Genomic DNA, 27,170 nt, shown 5'->3' with positions numbered 1-27,170 from the left:
CAGGATGGTGGAAAACTCCTCCACCACTTCCTACCTGTCCAGACACTCTGGAGCCTAGGCAGTGGGTGATTGTCTATGTGAGTAAAAAGTCACAGGAGCAGAGAGAACAGGGATACTAGGTGTCCCTTTGGTACTCCACTGAAGATGGTGTGTGCCAATCTCTTAGGCTATAGTTTTGGGAGAGATGCTAAGTATTTCAATGGATTGCTTTTCTCCCGCAGATTCCTCCATCTTAATAGATAACCCTTCACAGCTCTGCTGCTCGGAAACATTTTCCACAGGGGGCGTAGAGGACCTCGACCCGGCTGTCAATCATCGGTCCAACTTGCACAGTGGTCTATCGTCAGCTCCGGAAGTGACTTCATGCACCATACATATACCATGTCACTAAGCCCCATGCCTCAGTTCCTTTTTTCCACACGCTGACATGCTGCATCGCAACCTTGCTGGAGTTTTACTCGTCGTATTTCAGTAAATGTTTTTTTATTCATCTCAACGATGTCTTCTCTTCGGATCTCTGGTTTCAGGCGGTGCTCGGATTGCGAGGCCAAAATGTCAGTGACGGACCCACATGATGTCTGTTTGTGGTGTCTGGGTTCCACTCATGACACAGAGCCCTGCGCATCGTGCACCAAGATGCAACCCTGTGAGACAGAGCCGGTAAGCTGGCCCTGGCCCGACTGTCACCGAAGTCTCCAGCCCAGTCTCTCATCCGTCATCTGAGGCCGAGACTGAGAATCTCATTCGTCCTGACGAGAGCCAGCACTGCAAGAAAACGAAAAAGAGGTCCCATTCCAGATGCCATCCATCATTCTCTTCCTCACGGAAGGAGCAACGCCACCATCAGCGGGAATCTGATTCTTCCTGGGAGCAAGGTAAGCCTTTTAAGGGACCGACCACTCAGGAAGAGTGGGATTTGTTTAAAAAAGAAATGCTTGACATATTTAGTCAGCAGGCAGCTGTTGGTGCAGCTCCCACCCCCTACCAGCAGTCCAAGGCAGCAGACCAGCCCCTCTGCATCCACGTTGAATCTCCCTACAGACAGGGAAGGGAAAAGGATTGATGCTTTGGGCAAAAAGGTGTTTACCTCCAGCAGCATGGCTCTTAAGGCCACAAACGTAGCTTCTTGCGGTTTCGCAAAGTTTTCTTATGGTTTGTGGAAGGCAGTAGAGCATACAGCAGAATACGTCCTGGAAGGTCATATGCGGGACGGATTTATACAGCTGGTGGAGGATGGCATGGAAACTGCCAATTAGTCCTTCCAAACAGGCCTGGATATTGCTGACGGTGTTAGCCGCTCCATGGTGTTGGCAGTAATTATGAGAAGGCAGGCCTATTTGAAAACTTCCGGCTTCTCCCCCAAGGTACAAAGCCACCTTCGTGACATACCTTTTGAGGGGGAGATGCTTTTTGGACAGAAGGCTGATGACTCTTTGGAGAAATTCAAGGAGTCAAAAATTGCTGCTAGATCGCTGGGTCTGACTGCACAGCCGGCTAAGCCTGCTTTCAGCTTTGCCTCCAGAGGCAGAGGATATAGGTGCTATGTGCCTTATGGCAGGAAAGTCACAGCCCCCACAAGCCAGGCAGGGGCAGAGGTGTTTCTCGCTTCCCGGAAGGGGCAGAGGAGCTTCTAAGGGACAGCAGCTGCGGCGGGGGCGACAGCGCCTTCAAAGTCACTTTGAATTTCCCTCCCACGACATACCGGTTGGTGGACGTTTGGCAGGGCATTGGTCCCAGTGGCAGAAGATAACTTCTGATGCCTCGGCCTTGCAGTTAATTCGGTGAAGATATTGTCTCCCTTTTTTGAGAAAACCTCCAGACAGACCCCCGTCTTCACTGATCCAACCAGGAAAGGAGCTCCAGGAAGAACTGAGTGCTCTGTTGCGGAAGGCTGCCTTGGAAGAGGTGCCTCCCGATCAGAGACGGTCGGCTGGTACTCCTGGTATTTCGTGGTACCCAAAAAAAGGAGGTCTCCGTCCCATTCTGCACCTCAGGGTTCTAAACATGTTCCTGACAAAAGACAAATTAAGAAAGATGACGATGGGAGAAATTCTCCATGCTCTCGAGCTTCAGGACTGGCTGGTATCCATAGACATGCAGGATGCCTACTTCCATGTGCCCGTACATCAGAAGCACAGGAAATTCCTGCGGTTCCTCATTGGGGACAAAAGTGCTACCCTATGGGTTGACCTTGGCTACAAAGTGTCTTCACCAAGCTAATGGCAGTAATCGCAGCTCACCTCAAGAGATCCAGAGTCCACGTATTCCTGTACCTGTACGACTGGCTGATACGGGGGTCCACGTATTCCCGTACCTTTACGACTGACTGATCCGGGGGAAGCCAGCAGAGCAGGTTTTGACTCAACTAGACCACACCTGTCTGCTACTGGACAGGCTGGACTTCTCCCTGACACCGGTCCAAAGGCTCCAATAAATCTGGGCCATCCTAGACACTCTGACAGGGAAGGCCTTCCCTCCCTAGGAGAGAGATGACAATATACAGCAAATGGTACAGTTCTTCCGGAACCACGCCACCTTACCAACAGGTTCCTTTTCCACCTTTTGGGCCTCATGGTGCCAGAGGCCAGACTGCACATGATATCCCTTCAGTGGCTCCTACGGGACCAGTTGTCTCAATTTCTGGGAGCTCTCTCAGATCCTCTGAAGATGTCCAGCCAGGTAGTCTGGGGACTCGGCTGGTGGGACACGTGCCAAACTCTGATGGTGGAAGAACCCTTCTGGCCTCCTTGGCCTCAGGCCTGAGTCGTCACGGATGCGTCCCTGAAGGGTTGGGGCGCTCACTGCACGGCCTTGCAGGTGAACGACCTCCTGGACTGCGTCGGTAGAAAAGTGCCATATCAATAGGCTGGAGTTGCGAGCCATCAGGCTAGCTCTGAAGGTTTTCGCCCCATTGCTCAAGGTGAAGCATGTCCTGATTCTGACGGACAACACAGTGGCCATGCACTACTTAAACAAGCATTGTGGAGTGCATACCCATCCCCTCTGCACAGAAGCGATGCAACTGTGGTTCTGGTTGCTAGAGAATCAAATCTTAGTTTCTGCGTTCATTTGGTGGGGACAGAGAACAGTTTGGCGAATGCTCTGAGCATGCAGAGCATGGTCTCACACGAGTGGGAAGTGTGCCAAGAAGTCCTGGAGGAGATCTTTGCTCTCCGGGGTAGCCCAGCATTGGATCTGTTTGCCACAGAAGCCAACAGAAAGTGCAAACAGTTTTGCTCAAGGCAATTCCCACAGAAAGGTGCACTGGGGATGCGTTTCTGGTGGATTGGACCCTCCCTCTCCATTATGCGTTCCCTCTGATCCCCGTCATTCTGTGGATTCACAGGAGGTTGAAGAGGTTTAGAGCGACCATGATCTTGATTGCAGCAGATAAGCGAGGAGGACGTGGTACTCCGACCTCTTAGATCTGCCCGTCTTACCGGCTGTGTCGGCAGCCGGATTTCCTCACCCAGTTGGACGGTCGGATACTACACCCACCCCGGATCCCCTCAACCTACATGCGTGGCTCTTCAGCGGATGACGTATGACTGGGACCTCTCCGAGGAAGTTCTTGAAGTGTTGCTGGCTGCACACAGACAATCAGCGAGATCTCTGTGTGCGTGCAGGTGGAGAAGATTTGAGGCATGGTGCAGGGAGCGCAAGGTTGACCCCATCTCTTGCCCTACCACAACCACAACAGTGATGGGGTTCCTGCTGTCACTAGCCTCTTTATGCCTTCAGGTTGCAACAGTCAAGGGGTATTTGACGGCCCTTTCTGTTTTTAAAAGGTCCGCAGATCAAGGTTCCTTTTTTTACCATACTGGTCATGGCCCAATTCCTGAAAGGCCTGCTCAACAAATTCCTGCCAACTCCCTTTGTTGTTCAGAATTGGGACCTTAACTTGGTTCTCACCTTTCTGATGGCTGCTCTGTTTGAGTCTATGCATTCTTTTTCACTTAGGTTGCTGTCCCTTAACACAGCCTTTTTGATTGCCGTCACGTCAGCCAGGAGAATTAGTGAGCTGCAGGCCTTATGCTGCAAGCCTCCCTTTTTGCGTTTCTTCAGAGAGAAGGTTTCTCTTAAGGTCCGACCAGGGTTCCTTTCAAAGGTTGTTCATCTTTTGCAATCTATTGACTTGCCAGTGTTCTTCCCTCCCTCCCCACCCTTCTAAAGAAGAAGAGCGGTGTTATCATCTCGATCCTAAGAGAGCCCTCGGCTTTTATGTTGCCCGCACAGCGGAGTTCAGGAAGATGGACTAGCTGTTCGTTGCCCATTCTCTTTCACGCAAACGTCTTGCGATTACCAATCAGACCATCTCGCACTGGATCACTACATGCATCGCTGAGTCCTATCAGTCGGTGGGAAAAGAAGTCCCACCGAGTATCAGAGCCCATTCCAATAGGGGAGTTTCTGCTTCCAAGCCCCTTCAGAGGGGTGGGGGGGGGCGGTCCCTGTTTATTTGCTGTGCTGCCACGTGGTCCTCTTGACATACTTTCACAAAGCATTATGCTCCGATCGTTGCACGCAGGGCTTATGCACGTTTTGGCAGAGCGGTTCTGCAGAACCTGCTTGTGTGATCCTTTCTGCCCTCCTTCTTTGCCTTACTGCTCGGGGAGTCTATCAAGATGAGGAATCTGCGGGAGAAAAGCAATCCATTGATGGAGAAATTATCCTACCGTAATATCCTTTCTATGTATTCTTCTCCCGCAGATTCCTCATCACCCCGACCCAGCCGTCCCCTTCAGAAAGTGTTGTGGCCTTTCGCTTCTGATTCCATGTAGTACGTTGGCAATTGCTTTGGGGTGCTCATCTCAGTTGTTCAAATAAAAAAAAATGTAAAAAAAGATAATGTTTTTCTAATTGGAATGTTTTTGTTTTTAACCTCTGGTTTCTATTCCATAGTTGCCAAATTTAAGGCTGGTTAGCCTCCTTCCGTTTTCCTATGCAACGTTTCAGCTGAGAAAATTAGGGAGGAACTGAGGCATGGGGTGTAGTGACGTGGTATATGTATGACGACTGACATCACCTCCAGAGCTAACGATCGACCACTGCGCAAGACAAATCGATGATCGACGGCCGAGTCGATGTCCACTACACCCCCTGTGGAAAAAGCTTCCGAGCAGCAGAGTTGTAGAGGGCTATCTATCAAGATGAGGAATTGGCGGGAGATGAATCCATAGAAAGAACATTACGGTAAGGTAATCTCTCTCTCTCTGTCCTTTTTTACTTGAGAATATAGAAAAAGAATCTTAAAGGAGGACCCGAAGGGTCCCCAGCAACACTGCCAGTAAGGAGCTGTGTGCGCGGTAGCAAAAACAGAGATGCCTTTAAGAGCTATGAAGCAGACACACTCCATAGTACAGGTAGAATGCAAAGAATAGAGCTCTAAAAGACAAAGCCCACAAGAATTAATGAGTGGAAAAAGGTTCCACTCATTCAGGATTGAAAGAAAAAGGTCCAGAAGTCCAGCAAGAAGCGCTGGGTGGTCTCACTAGGAGAAGGGATGAAGCATGAAAATGAGCTCCCTAATACTGAGTAAGCTGTTTCCACCGAGGCAGTAGTCATCAACCTCCTGCGGTGGGAGGTATTTAGCATCCAAAAAGGTGTTGAGAAGCCTGAAAAGCTCCTAAAATCTCCCAGTCAGAATCTTGGAAGCCTCTAGAAACTGATTGAGAACTCTGAAGAATAGAGTATGAGTGGCAATGCATCCCTGAATAACCTCTAGAATGGAAAATCTTAAAACTTGAGAAGAAGTGAGACTGGAAAGAATTGGTTTGTGAATTTGGATGTGCAGACGGAGTTTGGTTGGTGACTAAGTATCTGAGAAACTAAATAATTCAGACATGGGCTTAATACAGAGATATTCACGGAACAGTTTGTGTTCTGAAACGACCTGAGAAAAATGCACAGGTTGCTTCTATTGTAAGGGAAGTTATTTGGAAATGGTGTCCTTGGCTGCATGGTAATGAAACATTGCAATAAAAACGTGACTATGAAAGAAGGTAACCCATGTGAGTCATTTGAAGATCATGTATATCACCATGTCAAATACACAGTTTATTTCTCTGTTTGATTTATATTGCTTTTTTAAGGTATTTTTACATTGCACAATTTAGACTTTTTTCTAGTCTCTGGAATGTTTTTTCTTCTCAGTAATGCTTATCAATTCAATTTGGTTTATTGGGTGCTTTTGTTTTTAAATGAATGCTTTAAAACCAATGTCTACATGTTCATGTGTTTCTTTTTTTCCAGAACGATATTCCAAATAGATTTGAAATGAAATTGCGCCGCACTGCACTTCTTGAAGATTCCTACAGACGAATCATAGCTGTCAAAAGAGCAGACATCCTCAAAGCCAGGTTGTGGATTGAATTTGACAGTGAAAAAGGTCTGGATTATGGTGGCGTGGCTAGAGAGTGGTTCTTCCTAATCTCCAAAGAAATGTTCAACCCTTATTATGGATTGTTTGAATACTCAGCCACGTGAGTAATATGACTGAGGAAAAGTATAACATGTTTGCCCAATTAAATATTTTCTGATTTAAATTATTTGTATTACTCTTGTCTTGCTCAAATGCATACCTTGAAGAGCCTGAAGAATGTGAAGTCAACTTTATAAGCACAAATTAGCTTTCAGACAATTTTATATTCTTGCTAATTTGTGGCTCCCTACACCATTTTTACCCACTTAGCTCCACGTGGAGGTACTTGTTTTTATAATTATGGCTATTCTAAATTACCTTTCTTTCTTAAGCATTTTTATTCTTACTTTTTCACTTGATAATATTTTTTTATTTTTACGAATATCTACCATTTGTCCAGAAGGGCACAGTTTGGGAGTAGTTTGCGGCTGCCGAACTTCGTCCAGATTTGCTCAAAGATGGTTGTGGCGAGATCGACCTTTCACTGATGAGGGTTACCTTATTTAGGGTATATAAGTGGATATGGGTTTCTAGTTCACACTTCCTGAGCTTGAGCTTGTAAGTGATAAGGCCCAGACCAAGATAGCTTACCTCCAACCTTTTGCTTATGGGTACCTGCCTCGTTAAATGGACACATAAACAATGTACTGTTCGATTAAGCAACATAATACTGTCCATGCACTCAAATTACTTATCGTTGCAGTATGCCTATACCTGCAAGAGAACTAAAAATGTGAATGCCAATATGAAAGCAATATTAATGATGTCTCATCAAGGAAAATAGAATGAAATAATTTGGGAAATAGAAAATGTAAGTGCAGTTCCCACAATTGAATGGATTGCATCTTTCCTCAGATTCCTCATCTAGATCGAAATCCTCCAGTGCTAGCTATTCTCGGCAAACATCACCATGGGGCGTAATGAAGCTCGACCATCATCTCTGAAGATCTGTTTCCTCGACTCGGGACATGTCACCACTGCATAAATAGAGCACGCTGTCTACTCTGGAACACCTTGCATTTCTGTATGTTTTCTTTGCTGCACCATCATGCCTGCTCCAACAGCGTTAGGGTTCAAGTGCAATCCGCACTGCAACTCCAGTTTCCATTACCAACGCACACAATATTTGTGTATGGTGTCTGTGTGGGTCATGATGTGAAGCATTGCGGTTCATGCCAGTCAAACCCCAAGGCACTTGGTTAATGGACTGCCGAAGTGCTGATAGGTGTCTCCTCCCCTTTTGAAGTTGCTGTCCCGTCTCTCCTGAAGTCCTCAGAGATGGAAATGAAAAAGTCTAATCTGGAGAAGAGGGTCTTGAGGGATACATAAGGGGAAGAAACGTTTGGACTCCTGCAGTGAGTTGCACTATACTTCTTCCTCCACCAAGATAGGGCCCTCTTCAGAGGTGAGTTTCTGTAAAAGAGACCTAAAAATACACTCTGAGGACCCACTGTAGGAGTGGCTTTCGATATTCCTTATAGAACAAGCAAAAAACAAAAGCCTTGATCTGCTGAGATGAATGAGGGAACTTTGTCCGACTTACCAGGGGAAAAAAGTAAAATCACCTATGTCGTCTTTATTCAGCTGAAGGGTGGGGTAATTCAGGTAGAAAATGATTGACATTGCCCCAAGCATCTGCATGGATGTTCTTGGCTCCCGACCAAAAGGAAAAGTTCCACCTCTCTGCAAAATACTACCAGGGTTCCTTTGAAGATAGCGATCCAAATGGCCAAGGTACGGAACCGTCCAGAAGAAAGACTATTCTGAGCGCTTTAATGCTGAAGTCTAGCATGGTGTCATTCGAAGCTACTTCCTCAGCAACCACAATGCAACGTCAGACATATTTCCTAATACTGATTAGACCCCTGCACAGAGCGATGGCTATTTCCAGGCAACGCAAGCAATGAATGGTGAAGGAGGAGACCTTGTAACGTCTGGCTTCAAACCATTGCTGGCTGCCAAGGATCAGGCTTCGAAACAACGAATTACTGATCAACTACACCTTGCCGATATAGCTTCTGACCTTTGGGACACCAGTTAGATGGACTGTTCGCTTAACTTGGACACCATGGATGTTCCTTCCTGTGAGAAATCTGAAGGTGTCTCACTCACTAGTCCCCGGGGATCTGTCATCCAGGTGGCCAGGACAGGGCCATCGCTTTTGGATCCGGTTCCTTGGGGTGGACTAGTGCGGGTGGATTGCCTGGGTGAGGGGTCTTCGGGGATTGGGACACCGGATCGTGCAACGCAGTATCCCCTTCCCTGTAACACCTTTACCCCATCCTACCAAGTAGGATACTTAGGAACTCAACCCCCCGCACCCCCAACCTCCTTTCCCAACACAAACACTTTCTCACGGACAGCCCGCTATGAGAGAAAACACCTGGCCGTATACCTGAAATGTCCCAATACAATGTCATGCAGAGTCAGGTAATTACTGACTATTACACACACCTGACTTCCATTACACTTCCTCACACGGATAAAAGGTGGAGCATGAAAGCACACTCTGAGCAAGGCAAAGCACACGAGGAAGCAGCAGTTCTAAGATGGCAGTTTAAAAGATGTCGAAAAACACCAAAACAGAAGGGGATTGCAAGAAGGGGAATGCCATTGACCTTTACTTTTTTGAACCTTCAAGAATAAAAAAACATAAGACCAGGAAACAAGGCTGGAGAATCCTGTATTGTGTGTTGGAGGTACCCGGGACTCTCCTGCATCGATAGTCGAGGCGGGAAGAATCTATTCCCGCAGTGGTGTCTTCTTTGGCTCATACAACAAAGCAGCGCCAGTGAAGTCAGCTGAGCTGGCGAGTTGGGGAGACTGATACCAGACCGGTCTGTGTTGAATCCAACATTGCAAACGGCAACATTGTATAGTGAACGCTGAAGTGAACAGTGTATGAAGCGTATGTGATAATCAACATGAGTAAAATTGAACAACAGATGAGTTATTGAACTTTGAAGCCAAGATACAATACCTTAGACAGAGCGGTCCGGCACTGGGTGCATGCTCATTCGAAAGTCTCTGTGGTATAATGTCCTTTCATTGCCAGTAATTACAACGGCTGGCTTTTAAACGTGCACAGAATTCTGAAAATGCTAAACAAAATATTTAGGGGACTGGGAAAGGGCTGGTAAGGGAATGGGGCTGGGAATAGGTATAAATTGGTGTGTGATGTGGAGCTTGGGGGGGGTGGTAACCCATCCCCGTTCCCCAAAAAGAATTTGATGACCTTTTTACGAATTCTGTATAGGTTTAGAAGCCAAGCGTTGTAATTACTGGCGATAAAAGAACATAGAACCGTCTCTGTAAGGTATCCAACTGAAAGGTGGCAAAAGCGAAAGAGTGACAATTGAAAGTCTTCGATGTTAAAAGCGCAAAGAAAGTTGACAACAAAATAAATGAAGTTTGTCCGAGCCCGGCAGAGGGAGATCAGCTGAGTGTTTTTGGTTAAAGCACGTTTGAGTTCAATTGAAATTGGTCCGAACCCAGTGGAGGGAGAGTAATTGAACATTGTGTTGAGAGGATCTGAGCCTGGGTGAGGGGGATCTAAGGTGAATAGTGAATCGCCTGAGAAATTGAGTACTTGTGAAATCCTGAGAGGAAAAGAACATATAGTTTGTCGCATCAGGCCCTCTGAAAGAAGAGACTTTGATAGGCTTAGAGACTTGGGTCCTGATGCTAATAATTAAACTGTATCCTCGTGCTAGAGAAGCCAGAGACTGTGCTGCCTAGTCCTGTGCTGAAAACGTGGGCAAGGGAGGCCAACAGACTGAACATCCTGACATATAATTTTTTGAACACATCTTTCTTTTTCCTAACACTGTTTCCCACACTATTTGTATTTAGAGGTGAGGATTGCAGTAGGTTTATTAGTATAGGCCCTTTTATTTTGACAAGACACCACTAGGACTGCGTTATTATTATTTGATGGTCGTAGCTTGCTCCCATCTGTAGATTTAGAATTAGATAGGCGTTTTTCAAACCCTTTTTTGAAGTTCAATAAACACCCTTGAACTGTGGTCACTTGTGTCTGTCTTACTGTTGATACCATGCTGTTCTTACACTCTGGATCAAGAAGTTAAGAAGCTCAATACTTTTGGAAAAAAAGATGTTTGAGGCAAGCAGTGTAGCGCATAATGCTATTAACACATCCTGTGCGTTGGCTAAGTGCACTTCGGTCTTCTGGAGGCAGCGGATCTCCTGCCGTAAGGGAAGGTAAGAGACCACTTCAATTCTATTGTAGCAGATAGAAAGGTGTGGCATGCAAAACCCCTTCCCTGAAACAGGTTTAGAGAAGACGGACTTCTTGACCCAGCTATGGGGACAGAATCGGTTGTCAGTAGATACTCTTGGATGAGGACCTGGGGATAAAGCTAATGTGTTCCTGGAAAAGTTCAGAGTATTTAGAGTAACAGCAAAATCGCTGGGACTGGCTGTCAAAACACACTGGCACCTTGCTTTGCATCAACCTCTTTATCGTTTTGGCAAGGGTCTCAGATTCAGACATTACTCGTTCTTTGCCCATAGTGACGAGACCCATTTTGTGGCCATGAAGGTTACCCAAATTAATTTCAGGATACTCGCATAAGTCAGGGCTACTCTGTGCCTTCTTCAGCGGCTACTTCAAAATTGCTTAAAGGCTCCATCACTAAACACAGTACCATGCAGGCAATAATATCTGTGTTCTTGAGATAGTGGCTCCTCACTAATTCGGACACATTGTCATTATAAACTGTTGCACTGGGGTAGTGCCTCCCACTTCTCATGTGTTGGGTAGAGTTTTTTTGGGGTGTCATTCTCCTCACTTGAGTCCCCCAACAATTGTTGCTTGACTCTTGGATTGTTTTACCAGTTCTCCTGTGTGCGTGGGAACCTTTTTCCACACTCTTTTATTCTACCTTTTAGGAACCTTTTTCAACCCTTGTGGTTTTATCTTTTTGGCGTGATGCTTTTCACCATCTTTTTGTTGCATCTGTAATTTACTATTGCAACACACAGCACTTTCTGCGTACTGTTGCTGGGGTCTCCTTGAGCTGCTCTTTTTACATTCCTGTGACAACCTGCTGTTACCAGGACAGGGGGATACTTTTTATCCTACCTGACTTTTTTATTGTGGGATTGGCACACCCCACCTTATGTGGAGTGCTGCGGGGACACAATGTATGCCTTTTTCCACTTCTCCTTTAACTTTCTAATTACAGTGTGTGAAGGCATCATGAGTCAGACAGCAGGTTCAAGTTCTCTCAACAAAGTTTTATTTGATTTAAGATGACAGGGTGGAGTAATGCCTAACTATGCTAGGGTGGGATGTCCCTACCTAAAGAAAACTAAGGATAGTCTCTGTCAGGAAGTCTTCATACAATGTGTAGGGATGTCAGCATCAAAAAGGAATGGTGTTCAAAGTGAAGTCCAGAGCTTCTTTTAGCTCTTTGGCTTATAATCAGCTCCCCTTGCCCAAGTTCAAAGTAGTTAAGTGCACAGGTTCCCTTCCGCAAGACTTCAAATCTTCCAGCTTTCAAAACACACTTGACTTCAATATCACAACAAGGTCTTTGCACAACACAAGCTTCTTTTAGGTGTCTTCAATGTCTTTTCCATTCAGGAACACCGGATCTAGGCGCAGTTGTCGGACCACACGGTCCACCCATTACAGGTCACCCAACTGGTACCGTTCCTTGACTGCTTTTCCTTTAACACCAGTCCGCTGCTTCCCCACAGCACTGAGGTTTGCCTCAGTCACATGTGTCACACTTTCCTGGCACTGTATTGTGGCTTGTTTAACCACCTTGCGTTTGTTACACCTTCTTATGTTTTCTTGGCTCATGCCAATGCTTGTTTCCTTATAATGTACAGTCATTTGCACTTTCTTTGCTGTGGCTGGCCATTGTTGTATTTCTCATATCCTGCATACAACTCTTTGTGCTCTCTTGGCTTTGCTAGCACTGGTTTTAGTTAATGCAGTTCATTATTTCAATGCAGTTCAAAACTTTCCTTTCAGTGAGGTTCACAATCTTTCTTTCACTCCTCTCAAAATGCTAGAGTGTTCCCAACTTGCTTTCATTTAATTTGGTATTCAAAATACCTTGCTTTCTTTTGGTTAGATATTCAAACTGCCTTTCATTTGCTTTAACTTGCTTTAATTTCTTTCAGTATTCAAAATGCCTTGCTTGCTCTTTATTTCTATGACCGCCTGCCAGCCAGGCGCTCCCCCTTTATGGTAGCACTCACTGGTCGGTCTTACGGCTTCTTGTGAGGTCTTCCGCCGCCACAGGTTTGTTCCGTTGTGCGGTCGCTTGCGTCTTCTCCCAGCACTCTTCTTGTGGCTTATACACACTGAGAAACCTGAAGGTGTCTCCCTAGCTTGTCCCCGGGGATCTGTCATCCAGGTGGTCAGGACACAGCCATCGCTATTGGATCCAGTTCCTGTAGGTGGACGAGTGAGGGAGGATCACCTGGATGGGAGGGTCCTGTGGGAGTGGGAAACTGACGGGTGGGACGTGGTATCCCCCTTCCTTCAACATCTTTTCCCCTCCTACCATGTAGGATCTTCCAAAACAGTGCCCCCTCCCCTTTTCCAATACGAACACTTACGCACAACATGAAAGACAACGGACTAACACCAGAGCCGTTTACCTGACATGTCCCAAAACAAGGGTCAGGCAAAGTTAGGCAATTGACCAGAATCACACACACACACACCTGATGGCCCTTTCCCTTCCCCACAGGGATAAAAGGTGGAGCACAAGAACACAAGACGAGCAAGGCCGGCAGCACAATATAAGAGCTAACTCAGCACAGCTTTTCAATAGGAGAAAGACGGCACATACCGAGGGGGTGTCGAGGAGAGAAGCAATCTTGCCCTTTCCGATCAAGGCCTGCGAAACCTCTGTAGAAGGAAACCTAAGACTGCAAACAATAACCATCGTATGTTACAGCAGATGTCTACCGTACACAAGACCCTCCTCTGTTGATAACCAAGCCGTAGAAGGATGCTGGTCTCGGTGGTACCAACCTTGACTCCAAGGATAAAGAAAGCCAAGCGGTTTATCATAGCCGCTGAGTCGAGGGGAGAATCAATAAGAAACCGGACTGTGTTGAGCGAAAAGCAGCCAACGGCTAAATTGAACTTTGAAAGATTTAAAGACATTTTTGATGAGCGAGGGGGAAAGCCACCAACAGAGGAGGTCAGCACTGCGTTACTGCTCACACAGGAAACTCTTGGCGAGTCCCTGATGATAGAGACTACCTTAACCAAAAGTCCTTGGGAAGAGGTGAAAGGAGGTGAAAGTGGTCATGCAGGGATCTTGTAAAATCCTCTGAAGCGTTGAAAGTCTTTGACCAATAGATGATTGCGGAGCTAAGGGAAATGAATCCCACATGATGAAATGAGTGTTTGAACAAAATGTTACCAACGTTGGCAAGAGTGACCCGGGAAGAGGGAGGCTGACATCAAAAAGGGGTCCAAGCCCGAAGGAGGGAGGTGCAGGGGTGGAAAATTATTACGCAAAGTTGATTGGAAAAGGAACTGTCGAGTTAAATTGTTGAATATGATCCGGGAAGGGTCTACGCCCGGAAGAGGGAGACCCAGGGGTGAAGCCATCACCCACAGAATACCTGGAACAAAACTTTGTGTTTGTCGAATACATCAGGCCTCGAAGCAAGCGACTTTCAGCCTCATCACGAGTTGGGCGGTATCCCATCTGGGATACCGCCCAATTGTATTTGCGTTACTGCCCAACCCTCCGGCAGTATTACCACCGGATCACAGGTTGGGTCCATTGGACCAGATGGGGAATTTTCAGCACAGTTACCTGCGCTATTACCCCGCGCCAATTGCGCTGAAAATCTGTATATTTTACCACCGGATCACAGGTTGGGTCCATTGAACCAGATGGGGAATTTTCAGCACAGTTACCTGCGCTATTACCCCGCGTCAATTGCGCTGAAAATCTGTATATTTGCGGCGCATTTACCCCCAGCTTAGAGCTGGAGGTCAATGCTGCCAGCCCGAGATTGGGCGGACCCTTAAATGCGGTTACCGTTTGAGCCATCCCACTAAGTGCTGCGACCTTCCAGCCTTGCAATAGCTTAATTCCCTGGGACCGCTAGCACTGCTGCGGTATATAGTCTCGTCCAGCGCAGTTCTGTTTGCAAACTCGTGGGCATCTGTCTGGGCCTGCAGAGACTCCATCCTGATCGTGGGTCCCCTCTGTCAGGTTCCCACTGAGCAAGTTGGCTACGGCAAGGTTTAGAGCATGGAGCAGGTGGTCAGGGAGCAGTGTCTAGATTCTAGTTAAGGCAGTGGGATATTTTGAGCCATCTGCTGCCTTTTTCTTTAACTTTAATATCAGACAGCTGGAATTGTCCCAACGCAAGATGGTGGCTCAACAGAGCAACAGTGATCGGTCCTGTGTTCTGGTGAGGTAGTTTGGAATCTCTGCAGAGGTTCTAAACTGCCTTGCATTCAAGACAAGCTTACAGAAGGCCACAGCAACAAGAATCTCCTGTGAAAATTATTTCAAGTAGATTGAAAGCTAGGAACAAGAACCTCGTAAACAGTGTGACGCAAGCAATGAAGATTCAGATAAGGGAAAGCTAAAAAGAAAGAATGAGACACAATGTTGAAATAGTAACTGCTCTGAGACTTTAATGTGGGTCCGTGAATGAAATGTCAGTTCATTTATTGTAATTCAGGCAGAAGTAATTAGTTTACAAGTTACATAGAAAGTTTTCAAAACCGTTCCGGTTAAGTTTATTACCAGTGCATTTATACATTGATTTTGGGCAAGCGAGCAAGTCATATGATTTTGAGGCCAGCGAAGCAAAGTATCAGAGTGCGCCTGATTGGTTTGAAGATAACGTTATCGGGTTTTAGTGCCAGCGTGCTTAGAGCTTTTCGTTGCTTGTGCTTGAGTAAAGAACATTGCATTGTTCCCTTGCATCGTGGACTCGGTTAGACGGCTCGTGTTCCTGATCAGCTGGCATCTGAGTTCAGTGCTGTTTTTGGAATGCACAGCTTGAATTAGAATTAATACAGAAGTTGAGTGTGTGTCCTGTGTTTTCCAGTGCGTCCATTTCAAGAAAGAAAGACAGAGCAAGTTGCTGACATTCCAAATTGTTTAGTTTTAAAAACATTGAGAGACTTTATAGTGGAGGTTAAGCCACAAAAGTAATTAAAAGGAAGAACTTTAAAAGAAAAAGTCAGTGATTCAAGAACACGTTTTTTGAAGCATTGGCGGAAAGTAAATTGATAGCAAGAGAGAGCAATTCAAGAAAATTATTAAAATGAAATGCTAATCTACATAGTTCCCTTTTGAGTAAAGACTCAAAGAAGTTTGCAAATCTAAGCACAAGAAATACAAATAAAGAATTTTAAGTAAAAAGAAAGCATTTACCAGCAGGTTGAATTCAAGTCATTCAACTAAGTTACCCCCAGGCTATGGATGGACGTAGTCAGGTAATACTGTGGAGGAAAAAAAGTGTACATTAAGGTACCAGCCAGAGTGATAGTCTGTCTAATCATTAGCTGTATTTTTTCCTGATATCAGAAATTTTGAAGTTGGAGTCGTTTGGAGGAGACCTGATCTTCGTTATTTTATCCACTTCCCCTTCCAACCGGGTTAGTCAGCTCAGTAGTTGTGAATAATAGACTGTTGGGAATAGTAGACTAAGGGGTTTGGAGATCTATTGTCTGCTCCTGCAGGATTCTACGCTGGGACATGATACCCTCAGAAAAGTGGAGGGCCGAGAGAAGGAAGAAAGTCTGCCGGGCGACAACCGTCGCTGCTAAAAATCCTGTGTCGAGCCTCCACAACCAAGTGCCCCGAAGATAATCTGCTGAGCATCCCTGTGACCGAATCTGATTGTCTGCTCTCACCAAAGGTTCCTCCTCCAGCCACCAAGGCAATAGACCTGAACCGGATCTGCTGTCGTCTTCCCATCAGGACCTACCGGTAACATCTTTATTCTTCATAGAAGGTACTGTGTGACGACTCCTGTACTTACCTGGGCAGTTTTTGTGTTGCTGTTCGGGCCTACTGAACTTCCGGAGTCACGTTGCGGTGGACGAACCAACTGTTGTTCTCCCGGGCCTAAGGACATCCGTCCTGGAGGCCGAAATCCTTCAGGTGGCCTACCTATCCCCCATGAACACTTTGAATACAATTCCATTACTTGTTATGAAAAAGCTTCATCTGATATTTGACAACTTTGAAAGTGTCTGCCTTCCTTTGTTCTGCCGCCCAAGGGTCACTGGTCCTCCAGTGCCCCCATCTGACTTGTTGATAAACTCATTGCCCAGATAAGGTTGGACTTCTAAAGAAAAGGCTTTCCTGTTAGGCAGAATCCTGTGCAGTGCCCTTAGGGACCACTACACACAATTAAGACTACAGGTGGCAATACAAGTTTTACCTTTGGTACAAGCCTGTACCGCTATGTCAGAGTGGTAGCAGTGGCGGAGCAGCCAGGCTTATCTCAAGAGTATATGAGCAGTAGCAGAGATTACACAAAGGGACCACAATTACTGTGACTCAAGCAAACACTGACTCAAGGTTTCAGGTAGAAAAATATAAGTACATTTATTTTTAAACCATTCGTTATAAACAGAACACCTCTATTAAACTTAGACAAAAACCACACTTTAAATATACTACAGCTAACCAATTCACTTTGTACAGTAAGTCTCAAGGTAAGTACCCTGTGTTTGAATGAACCGGTGTTACGAACAAAACACGTTACTGCAAATACGATTGCGATCACTTTTTGACAGTTCGGTCTACTAAATAAACGTGTACTCGTGACATGAAATGCTACCGGGGCAAAAACACACTTAGCACCTGAGATACCCAGAGGGAGTTGGAGCCAAAAATCACAGGCGATATTTTGGTTAGGCAGACAGAATCGAGAAACACTCAGAGACAGGAGTTCAAAAGTCAAAGGGCCGGAGCCAGGGTCAAGTGACACCGGGGCCTGTTGCCGAAGATCACGCAGTCCGACAGTTCACGATTCGTAGCCAAAAGTACTTTGATATTGTCAATGTTCGGAAGCAAAAGTTATAAGGAGGAGGGAAGACGAGGGCAAGCCATGAAGAAAAGGGATTCACCCAGTTTCCTCAAGCAGAACACAGTACCTTATTCCAATGGTGCAGCTGGTGCCCTGGCAGTTGTTCCTGTTGGTTTCCTGCAGACCCACGGTTCCTGGAGCTTCATTGTGAAGGAGGACGTCTGAAGGGGGTCTGCGCCACACAGGGATGAGGCGGGCAGCAGCGACGAGGAATAAAAGGTGCACTCCTTAAAAACAGGAGAGACTTTTCAGATGGCTATACGGACCACTACAGCAGCGTGCAGCTATTTCGACCAAGGAAGAGGATCCTCTGGCTGTGGAAGATGAGCTAGTTATCCCCACCTGGCGTAAGGGAAGAAGACTCCGGACTGGATCCTCTCTTAGTCGTTGAAGGGATGATGGCTCAGGACTTCAGCAGGGCTTCACCGGGGCGGGGTAGTTGCAGCAGCCGTCGTTCTCTCTGCTTCTCTTCGGTTCCTTGTAGTTCCAGTGGCGGCTCTCTTACTTCTAGCCCAAGAGACCTAACTTTTATGCGCTAAACCCCCATTCACACAGCCTGGCTGTCAATCACCCAGCAGGGGGGTTGTTCAGCCTGGACAACCACCTCAGCCAATCATGACAAAGTGCGACTTGGGTTTCCTAGTATACCCTGGGCAGGGGGTGACTACACTCCTCCCTCACATTCAGCCCACCTAGACACCCAGGCGCCTGGTGGAGGGCTTCTGAGCAGAAGCCCGCCAAAAGACGGTGAACAAAGAAGGCGAACCTAGTTTGCCGCGCAAAGTAAAACATAAGCAGGACTTAACAAAAAGAAATGGCGAATAAACTCAACTGGAGCAAAAAGAAAGATTATTTGGTCTAGCGGGTTTATGTTCGAGGCTAATATAATAGCCAAGAACAATACCACGTTTATCTAATATAATCACGGTAGAAAAGTTAGGGTAGATACCACTGCCACCAACCAAGTCTAAATGTTAAAAGCGCGAAACAATGCTCTAGGAGGTACAGATAAAAAGGGATACGAATTAACCCTTTTCAGTACTCCATGGAAGATGGGGTGTAGTGGATCCGTGGTAGATTGACTAAGTAAAGTTAATGGTAACTTTACCCTTTTCTGGGGGATGGTAGTCGCCTCAGAAATGGAGTCGGGGGAGTCTGAACGACAACAATGTGCCACTGCACAGAAGGTGCTGGGTGACGCACACAAAGAAGGGGCTACTGAAGTGGGTACTCCAGAGCCCACAATCGCAAAGTAACAGGTAGAAACACATAGCAGAACACAGGTAAGAGTGGGGGAAAAGCTCACACTCTTAGCAAGTGAATAAAATAAACTCCAGAAGTCCAGCAAAGTTGCTGGGGGACTCACTAGGTGAGGGAAATTAGCCATCAATGAGAATTCTCCCTAACATTTCCTAAAGTTGGTAACCTACTAGTATTGCTATTTAAGTAAATGTTGGTTGATGAATGATTTGCTAACCTGAAGCTACTCTATACTTCCCTTTTTTATCATCTAAAAGGTCTACTATTGAACTGGGTATTGCAACAGCAAATATCTATTTTATATATCTATCTGTGTGAACTGTTTTTACTTGCCTGAATTGCATTGATATATGATATTTTATTTATAGCGCGCCTATACATAAGTGTTTCAAGGCACAACGAGGCAAGGGGAGGGGGGGGGAGACAAGGGAGGCCATGACAACAATCTTACTAGGCCAAGTGACATTAAGATTGCGCGAGGGAGATGGAAGGGGAAATGTTTGAGGGGAAGGGAAGGAGAAGTGTGAGACATAGGAAGGGCTAAGTGCAGACAACAAGTGTTGGATAAGTGCGGGTAGGGGGACTGTAGGGAAGCAGATACAGCCCCCAAGTGCAGGGTTGCCAGGAGGCGGTGCAACTGGGAGGGCAGGGACCTGGGTCCATGATTCAGAAGGTAGCCAGGTAACTATTGCAATATCAGACATGAGATCAGCAGGGGAGTGGAAGGAGAAAGGCAGAAGCAAAGAGAAAAGTCATGAGCTGCTTCCGGAACCGGAGTTGGTTCAGCGTAAGTTTCAGAGAGGCTGGGAGGCTGTTCCAGAGGGAGGCAGTGGCCGAAGAGAGAGATCTGCATATTTTCATGTGCCTATCCATCAAAGGCATAGGAAATACCTGAGGTACCTTGTTCCTGAAGCCCACTACTAGTTTTGCATTCTGCTTTTTGGTTTGACATCCTCCCTGAGTGGTTTCACCAGTCTGGTGTCACTAGTGGCAGCCTGTCTCAGGAGGGAGAAAATTATTGCTCACCTGAGCAGGTGCTAGCTCATCCTCACCACACCAGTCACCTCCTTCACCGCACAAGTCTTCTCCCTGACTTCAAGAAGATGCAGGTGACACCTTGTCAAGACCGCCATTTCATGGGAGCAGTCACGCATACTTGCTTGGGGAAGGGTCAGTGAGTGGATATTCTCTCCCAATCAGGGGAGGGGAGCACGTCTTTCACCCAAATCGCAGCAATGCTTGGCTGTTGACAGGCAGAGATGCAGGGACTGGACTTGCCGGAAATGTTCCTGGATATTCTCCCCTCAGCACAGAGTCCGGTGACCAAAGCGATCTACAATTGACGTAGAAGAAATTTGGTCTTCGAGCTGGGAGGGAGATCCAGACCCACCCTCTTGCTCACCCTCTATAGTACTCCTGTTAGTTGTCCCTGGCCAGTTGTGATTACAAATTGGCATGGTAAAGGGCAGACTGGCAGCCATTTGTGTATCTGAGAGGGCGCCGGAATAAGACCCATATTCTGCTATCCCTACTGTGATCCAGTTGTTGAGGTGATAGCTGACTGTTTCCCCCAAAACAGTTTGTAGTCCCATCCTGGGATTTAAATGTGGTTCTCTCACGTCTTATGGCTCTCCCTTGGAGCCACTGCATACTGGTTTGCTACAGCTATTGACTCGGAAGACTGTTTTTCTAGTGCCAATTACTTTGCTGAAAATTTTCAGAGAGTTGCATGCAGTTTGTGATACCCCTTTACGTGACATTTTCCCAAGGGAGTTACCTTAAGGGTGTGACACTCCTTTTTTACCTTAGGGGGGTCTGAGTTCCACCCAAGTCAAAAATAAACGTTCTAGTGTTTTCCATTCCCCCTCATACATCTAAGGAAGAGGAAAGATTCAACAGTCTTGACTCAAAAAAAGGCCTTGCTTTTCATGTGGTCAGGTCTTCTAAAAAGTATAGGAGAACAAGGATTTCTTTGCATATGCGGAAACCTGGAAAGGGACTGCAATCTTTAAACAGACCTTATTACGATCGATCATCCTCTGCATTTCAGAGTGTCAAGTTGGCAGGAAAGGGCATGCCCATTGTACTAGAGGGGTTGCAATCAACTGGGCTTTACAAAGGGGGTTCTGACCCTAGGCATCTGCCAGACGACTACATTGGGTTCACAATATAACCTTTTAAAAGGAATACTTCCTGGACTCTGTGGTCTCTCAAGATGCTCGCTTTGGATGAGCAAGCATCCAAAACTTTGGTCTGACTCGGATTGTTTTCTCACACCCTCCCCTTTGCTGGCTATGTGAATGTATCTGAGTTGGAAAAGCTGTGGAGGTCTCGGCCCATTAGAAGAACAAACTTCTTACCTGGGATTATGTTGTTTCTAATTGTTTCTCATCCCACAGATTCCTCATGTCCAAACCATTCCCACAAAAAGCTTCTTTGCGCTACAGGCAAAAGAGCATGTGTCTTCTTTTGTTGATCCTTCAGCTGCTGAACATGAAGGAATAAGGGGTGGAACTGAGGTGATGTGGTTTGGTGTTCCCTATATATGAGCTAGACGCCATCACTTGAATAACTGAGATGTGAACTGTTGTTGAGGGTTGGCATTGAGATCAGTCCTCTCCCCGTGCTAATAAAACGTTTTATACTACCTCCCGTTGTTGCCCACAATATGTAGAAGAAGAGTGATTTCTTTTTTTTAAACATCTTTTTATTAAACAGTTTTATAACATGACGCATTGGCATAGAGTGGATTTTTACCACTTACAGCACATAGCCTAATAGCCCATTAATTCTCGCTACCACTGATTGCCAGTAGCCCCTGATCACTGAACATTCCCACAACATGTGCTATATCCCTGCCTGCCCAGTCCCACATCTTGGCCAGTCTGCGCTTAAGGTGCCATTCATGGCGTGCAGCTTCACGGTGTTACATATACCCGGTGTAGGACATTACATTGTATCAGCTGAAATCTAGCATTTCTTGTGGTCTTTCGGATCTGTTCCCAGATTTTTGCCCAGTCTGTTTCTGAGATCTGTTCACACCTGGCCCTAACTGCCAGCCCCTCCGCAGGGAATAATTCCCCTATTGACTGGTAAATACGAGAAAACCTAGCACTCCCCTACCCCCTCGGGATAACAATAACATCAGCAGGACCATAGCTGGCTCCTCTGAGATGTCCGCCCACAGCTTTGCTAAGCACGCCACCATCGTCCCGTAGGCCAGGAATTGTCCCCTGGGAATTCCATATCGCTGCCTCCATTCCTCAAATGGCTGTACTTTACCTCCTTCAATTAAGGCCCCCACTGAGGCGCATTCCCTCTCCATCAACCCCGAGAACCCCATTCTTCGCGCCGCCCCCCAAAGCCGCTGGTCTGCGCTCCATGGTAGGTCAGCCCTATAAAGCCCCAATGCCCTCATACCTCTCAAAAGCTTCTTCCAGATCTCCCGAACCACCTGAAAAACATTAGTGGTCCCCTTCCCTCCCACCACTCCCCACAATAACTCCACTGCCCCTCGGTTGGCTGGTAAGTTCCCCAATAGTCCCTGTAATAGCTACCCCGCCCCCCGCCCCGCCAGGGTTAGTCCACAGCAACACCGCCTGCAGCTGGACTGCTATAAAACATCACTCAAAATCGGGCAAATTTAACCCACCGTCTTGATGTGGGGGGCCTAGCGTTGTCAGAGAGGCGGTCCTCCTCCCTGAGTTCCACAATAATTTCCCCCCTCACTCGTCTAACATCTTATAGACGACCTTCTTAATTGCAACCGCTATATTGGTAAAGTAGTAGTAAACGAGTCTCGAGAGAATAATCATTTTGCACAGGGCCACCCTACCCATTAATGATAACGGCAACCCCTTGAACTGATTCTTCTATCCACGAGAGAGCCCTGCCCGTGTTGTACATGACGTCTCTCAAAACTGTGAAAGATCTGAATGCCAGATACCTGAACAAGTCCCCCTCCCATGTGAGTCCCCAGTCCGGCATGGTCGCCAGGCCCCGACCTCTAAGGCCCCCCAGTGGAAATAACACTGACTTTTCAATATTGATGCGATATCACAACAATTTCTGGAAACTGCTCAACACCTCTAGCAGGACCAGGAGATTATCTACCGGGTTACCCACATACAGCAACAGGTCGCTGGCGTATAGGGAAATCCCATGATGTACCCCTCCCGCCAATATGCCTGCGTCCCCCATCTCCTTCCTGAGATACCTCGCCAGGGGCTCCACCAACATTGCAAATAATATTGGGGAGACCAGGCACCCTTGCCTCGTTACTCTACTCAGCATCCATCTCGGTGATACCCAGCTATTCGTTTTCACTCTGGCCATGGGTTTATTGTATAAGAGCTGCAGCCATCTACATATGTTGTTCCCAAACCCATAGGCTCCCAGCACTCGCAATGGGCATTCCCACTCCAATGAATCGAAAGCCTTCATGGCATTGAACAAGACCACCACCATATCTTCCCGAGGGTCTTTGATCTGATCCATTACGTGGTGCAACCGAAGAAGATTCATTGTGGTGCTCTGCCCCCCACCCCCCTACAAACCCAAACTGGTCCGGGTGTATTGGACCTGGGGCCACCCCAGATAATCAGGCGGCTAACACCTTACCCATGATATTCGCGTCAACATTTAACAACGAAATTGACCGATAGGATGAGCCTTCAAGGGGGTCCTTACCGTCCTTCAACAGAACTATTATTCTCCAGCATGGGATCTTTCATGGATTCACATGCTGTGAATATTTCCCGTCATCAGGCTGGGAAGCCTTGGTAACTTTAATATAGCGTTTTCCTATGGAAAACTTCGATACTTTGTGTCCTATCGATGTCTTTTTTGGGTGCTTTAGGCAGCACCAATAGGACGCCTGGTATAAATAACTGCGCCCCAGCGGTTTTCCTTCAGATTTCAACTGTCTCCAAACTGTTGGGATCACCTTGTGTGTGCTCTCGAGTGCATTACTCTTCGTGTTCGACACATGCTTTTTTGGCTGGGCCGGCATGTCTTCTGTATGCCCGAAGCAGGCCTTTAGACCTTCAGCCTGAAGAACGTCTACGAAGGGGATGGGCATGCGGGTTGTCTCTACTGCCTTTATCCCAATCATTCTTGTGTACGAGCGCAATAGAAATAAAATATTAATATCAAATGTGCGAAAAAAAACGGTTCCATCTGTCAAGGGTTTTCCCAGAAAACAGTGAAGGATCATAACCGCCGCTTGGTTTTGTTGGCTCAATTAAGGTACTTACCCAGGTTGGGAGGTGGGTTCAACCCGCAGGAGCAAGTCCTCGGCTACAGTGGTCAAGGGGTCGTCGCATTGCAGGTCCCAGTTGGCGGAACCTCCCTCCAAGAAGCCATGCACAGGGGTGCCTGCGTCAGAGGTGAGAGGGGGTAATGGTGCCTCTAGATTTGGGGTCTATGGACCTAGATTATGGAATAAGCTCCCGGGACATATCAGAGAGACTAAGACACTCATGACATTCCATAAGGCCCTGAAAACCCATGTGTTTTGCTGAGATTTCCCATGGGAATTAGACACAGGGGCAATTTACTTATCACACTGGAGAAATACAGTCCAAATGCTAAAGTTTCCATCTGCGCCCAAATACGATTCAGTTCGTCCATTGCGCGATATAAATGATAAAAAAAACTCTAGACACAGGTCGCATCAGTCTAAAGCAGCGGGTGGCTCCTCTCTGGACAAGTCAACGCGCCAGGACAAGTCGAGGGAGGCGAGTGTGAGGCCCAAGAAGGGGACGCAGTTGCAGAAGTCCTCGCCGGTGGAGAAGGAGCGGTCGAAGACCCGCGAGTTTGCCGACATCAAGGCACTCGTCTGCGAAAGATCACCATGGATCGTTCTCGGGCTGGGACTTGTCCAAGCATCGTTCCGGTACATCGGCAAAGCCGCCTTCGTCACCGGAGAGATCCAGGTCGGTGACGGCTGTGGTCCCGTCAACAAAGGGCTCATCGACGGAAGTGCCTCCACTGACAGTGGTGGCGCTGCCTGCGGTTATGCCGATGGCGGTGGTGTCATCCGCCGATGACCAGACTGGATGCCTCGTCAATGCCCATGGCCGATGTTGGTCTGTTGACTATGGAGGGGCCGTGGCAGTCTGGGGCAGGCTCTGGGCCTTTGCTCCCGTTGGATATTTTACAGCAGGACCCAACAGCGTGCCCTTTGGACCCCAGTCTGGAGGATGATGAGGAGGTGCCGTTGTTTGACCCGTCTACATGGCCGTCTACATCGGAAGAGGTGGGGTCTGGCCCGCCCAGTATCCATTGGTGACCCCGCAATCTGTGCGGTCCATTCAGGTGCTAAGCATGCTCCAGTCGCTGCTGGGTCAATTGGATGTGCAGCTTCCTGTGCCTCTGGGCGTGGGGCCCCGACCCAAGAAAGGGACGGATGTTACTTGACCGAGTCTTCCGAGGAGGTCGCCTCGGGTGCAGCTACCACTGCCGTCACGCGTGGATTTTCGGGCCTTCCAGTGCCCATCCGGAGGAAGGGGAACTGGTGGATTCGGATCCAGATAGTGTTCCGCAGGACGCGTTGTCGACGGCGCCGTCGTCGCCCAGGAGGGCTGATACGTGGGATACTGACCCTGAGGTGGACCCTCAGAGTAGCCTGGCTCAGCCATCGCCACTGGATGATGTCAGGGCTTTTCACGCTATGATGGCGAAGGCGTGTCAAGAATTTGGCCTTGCTCCTGAGGAAGAGAGAAAGGACTGTTTTCTCTTGGATCACATGGTGAAGCGATGGAAGGCGGTCATCTCAGTCCCCATATTAGGCCATATGTAGACTGCATTGCTGTCTCTTCTTCTATCCACGTACTTCGCACGAACCACAAGATGAAAAAGTTTGAGACAAAACTAAAACATCAAAAAAAAAAAAATTAGGCCATATGTGGCAGGAGGGTCTGCGCACGAAGCACCACCCTTTCTCGGAGCCGGCGCTGAAGAGACGACTAGAGAAGAAGTTTAAGGCGCCATAATCATCTCCCAAATGTCTTGCATGGCAGCCCACGCTGGAATCGGTGATGTCGGCGGCGGCTAGTCGGAAGGCAAGAAGTCAGCACAAGTGTGCTACACCCCCGGACAGTGAAGACTGGAAATAGGATGCGTTTGAGAATAAGGTGCTAGCAGTTGGTGCAACGACGGTCAAGGCCGCCAACTCCCTGGACATTATGGCCTGCTATGACTGGGAGATGTGGCACTGGTGGGCTCCGCTGCTAGGGCATCTTCCGGAACAACAATGCAAGGAAGCTATGCTGTTGGGTCACGAGGGGGAGGAAGCCTCCAACCACAGCATTAACATTGCTTTGGATCTGGCGGAAGCTGGCTTCAAGCAAATCAACAGTGATGTGGTGCTCCGGAGGCAGGCATGACTGCGCTGCACAGACTTTTGACCAGTAGTCCAACATAAAGTGGTTGATATGCTGTGTGAAGGGGAGCATTTGTTTAGTGAAAAAACTGGTCAAGCCTTGAAGGGCATGAAGGAGGACTCTGATACAGCGAGGTCCTTGGGGACGCTGCAGAGTGGTCGTTCTTTTCAGCCATTCAGAGGGGCCTCTGGAAATGCCCAATTTGCTGCTTCCCGCGACAGGGATAACGGTCGCCCCAGTTACTCATCCTAGGGATTCAGGCGTTCGTACAAGTCCACTCAGAAGAACAGGGATTTCCAGGTGCAGCAAAGGAAGCTAGTCCAAGTCCCAGCAATGACTGCCATATGGGCACTCAGTTAGGGGGCAAGGTGGCAAAGTTCATTGACGAGTGGCGTTTGATTACTATGGACTGTTTAGTGCTGGATGCAGTACAACATGGCCACTCTCTGGAGTTTCGTCATCCGCAACTCCCTATCCCGCCTGTAAAGATGGCACAGCCGCATCTCCAGGTTTTGGGGCAAGAGGTGCACCTTAGGCTGGAAAAAGGGGCGATATAACCAGCTCCGGTTTCGGAGCAAGGACAGGGAGTGTACTCCTGTTTTTTTGTAATCAAGAAACCAAATGGAAAGTGGCGGCCTAGTCTCGACCTTCGGCTGTTGAACAAGAATCTGCAATGACTAAAGTTCAAGATGCTCACGCTACAGGACGTCATTCGCTCAGTTCAACCAGAGGAGTTCTTGGCGTCGTTGAACCTCGAGGACGCTTACTTCCGCATCCCGCGGCTGGAAAAACATTGCAAATTCCTGCGGTTTGTGGTTGGCGACGAGCATTTCCAGTTTCGGGTGCTCCCGTTTGGGCTCAAGTCGGCCCCAAGGACCTACACCAAGTGACTGGCCCCGGTGGCAGCGTTCCTCCTCAGGGAAGGACATCATGTGTACCGTACCTAGATGACTGGTTGTTGGGGGGTGTCTCCGTTTCTCCAGGCGTCAATAGTTCTATTACAACGACTGGGCTTTGCCGTCAACTTCGCCAAGTCT

At 47.5% G+C, this 27,170-nt stretch overlaps 1 protein-coding gene across 6 annotated transcripts in view; it reads left to right on the top strand.

The window, feature by feature from the left end:
* NEDD4 (NEDD4 E3 ubiquitin protein ligase) overlaps positions 1 to 27,170 on the top strand; it is a 2,630,465-nt gene that overhangs the window by 1,835,754 nt on the left and 767,541 nt on the right. For all 6 annotated transcript variants that reach the window (XM_069624887.1, XM_069624886.1, XM_069624885.1 and 3 more), the window contains one exon: positions 6,253 to 6,482. In XM_069624887.1, coding sequence (XP_069480988.1) covers positions 6,253 to 6,482 — 230 coding nt within the window. The remainder of the gene's footprint in view (positions 1 to 6,252; positions 6,483 to 27,170) is intronic.

The sequence above is a fragment of the Ambystoma mexicanum genome, chromosome 11 (assembly GCF_040938575.1).
Source record: "Ambystoma mexicanum isolate Mex_15411 chromosome 11, UKY_AmexF1_1, whole genome shotgun sequence".
Classification (NCBI taxonomy): Eukaryota; Metazoa; Chordata; class Amphibia; order Caudata; family Ambystomatidae; genus Ambystoma; species Ambystoma mexicanum.
This window is presented reverse-complemented; position numbering and strand designations above follow the sequence as displayed.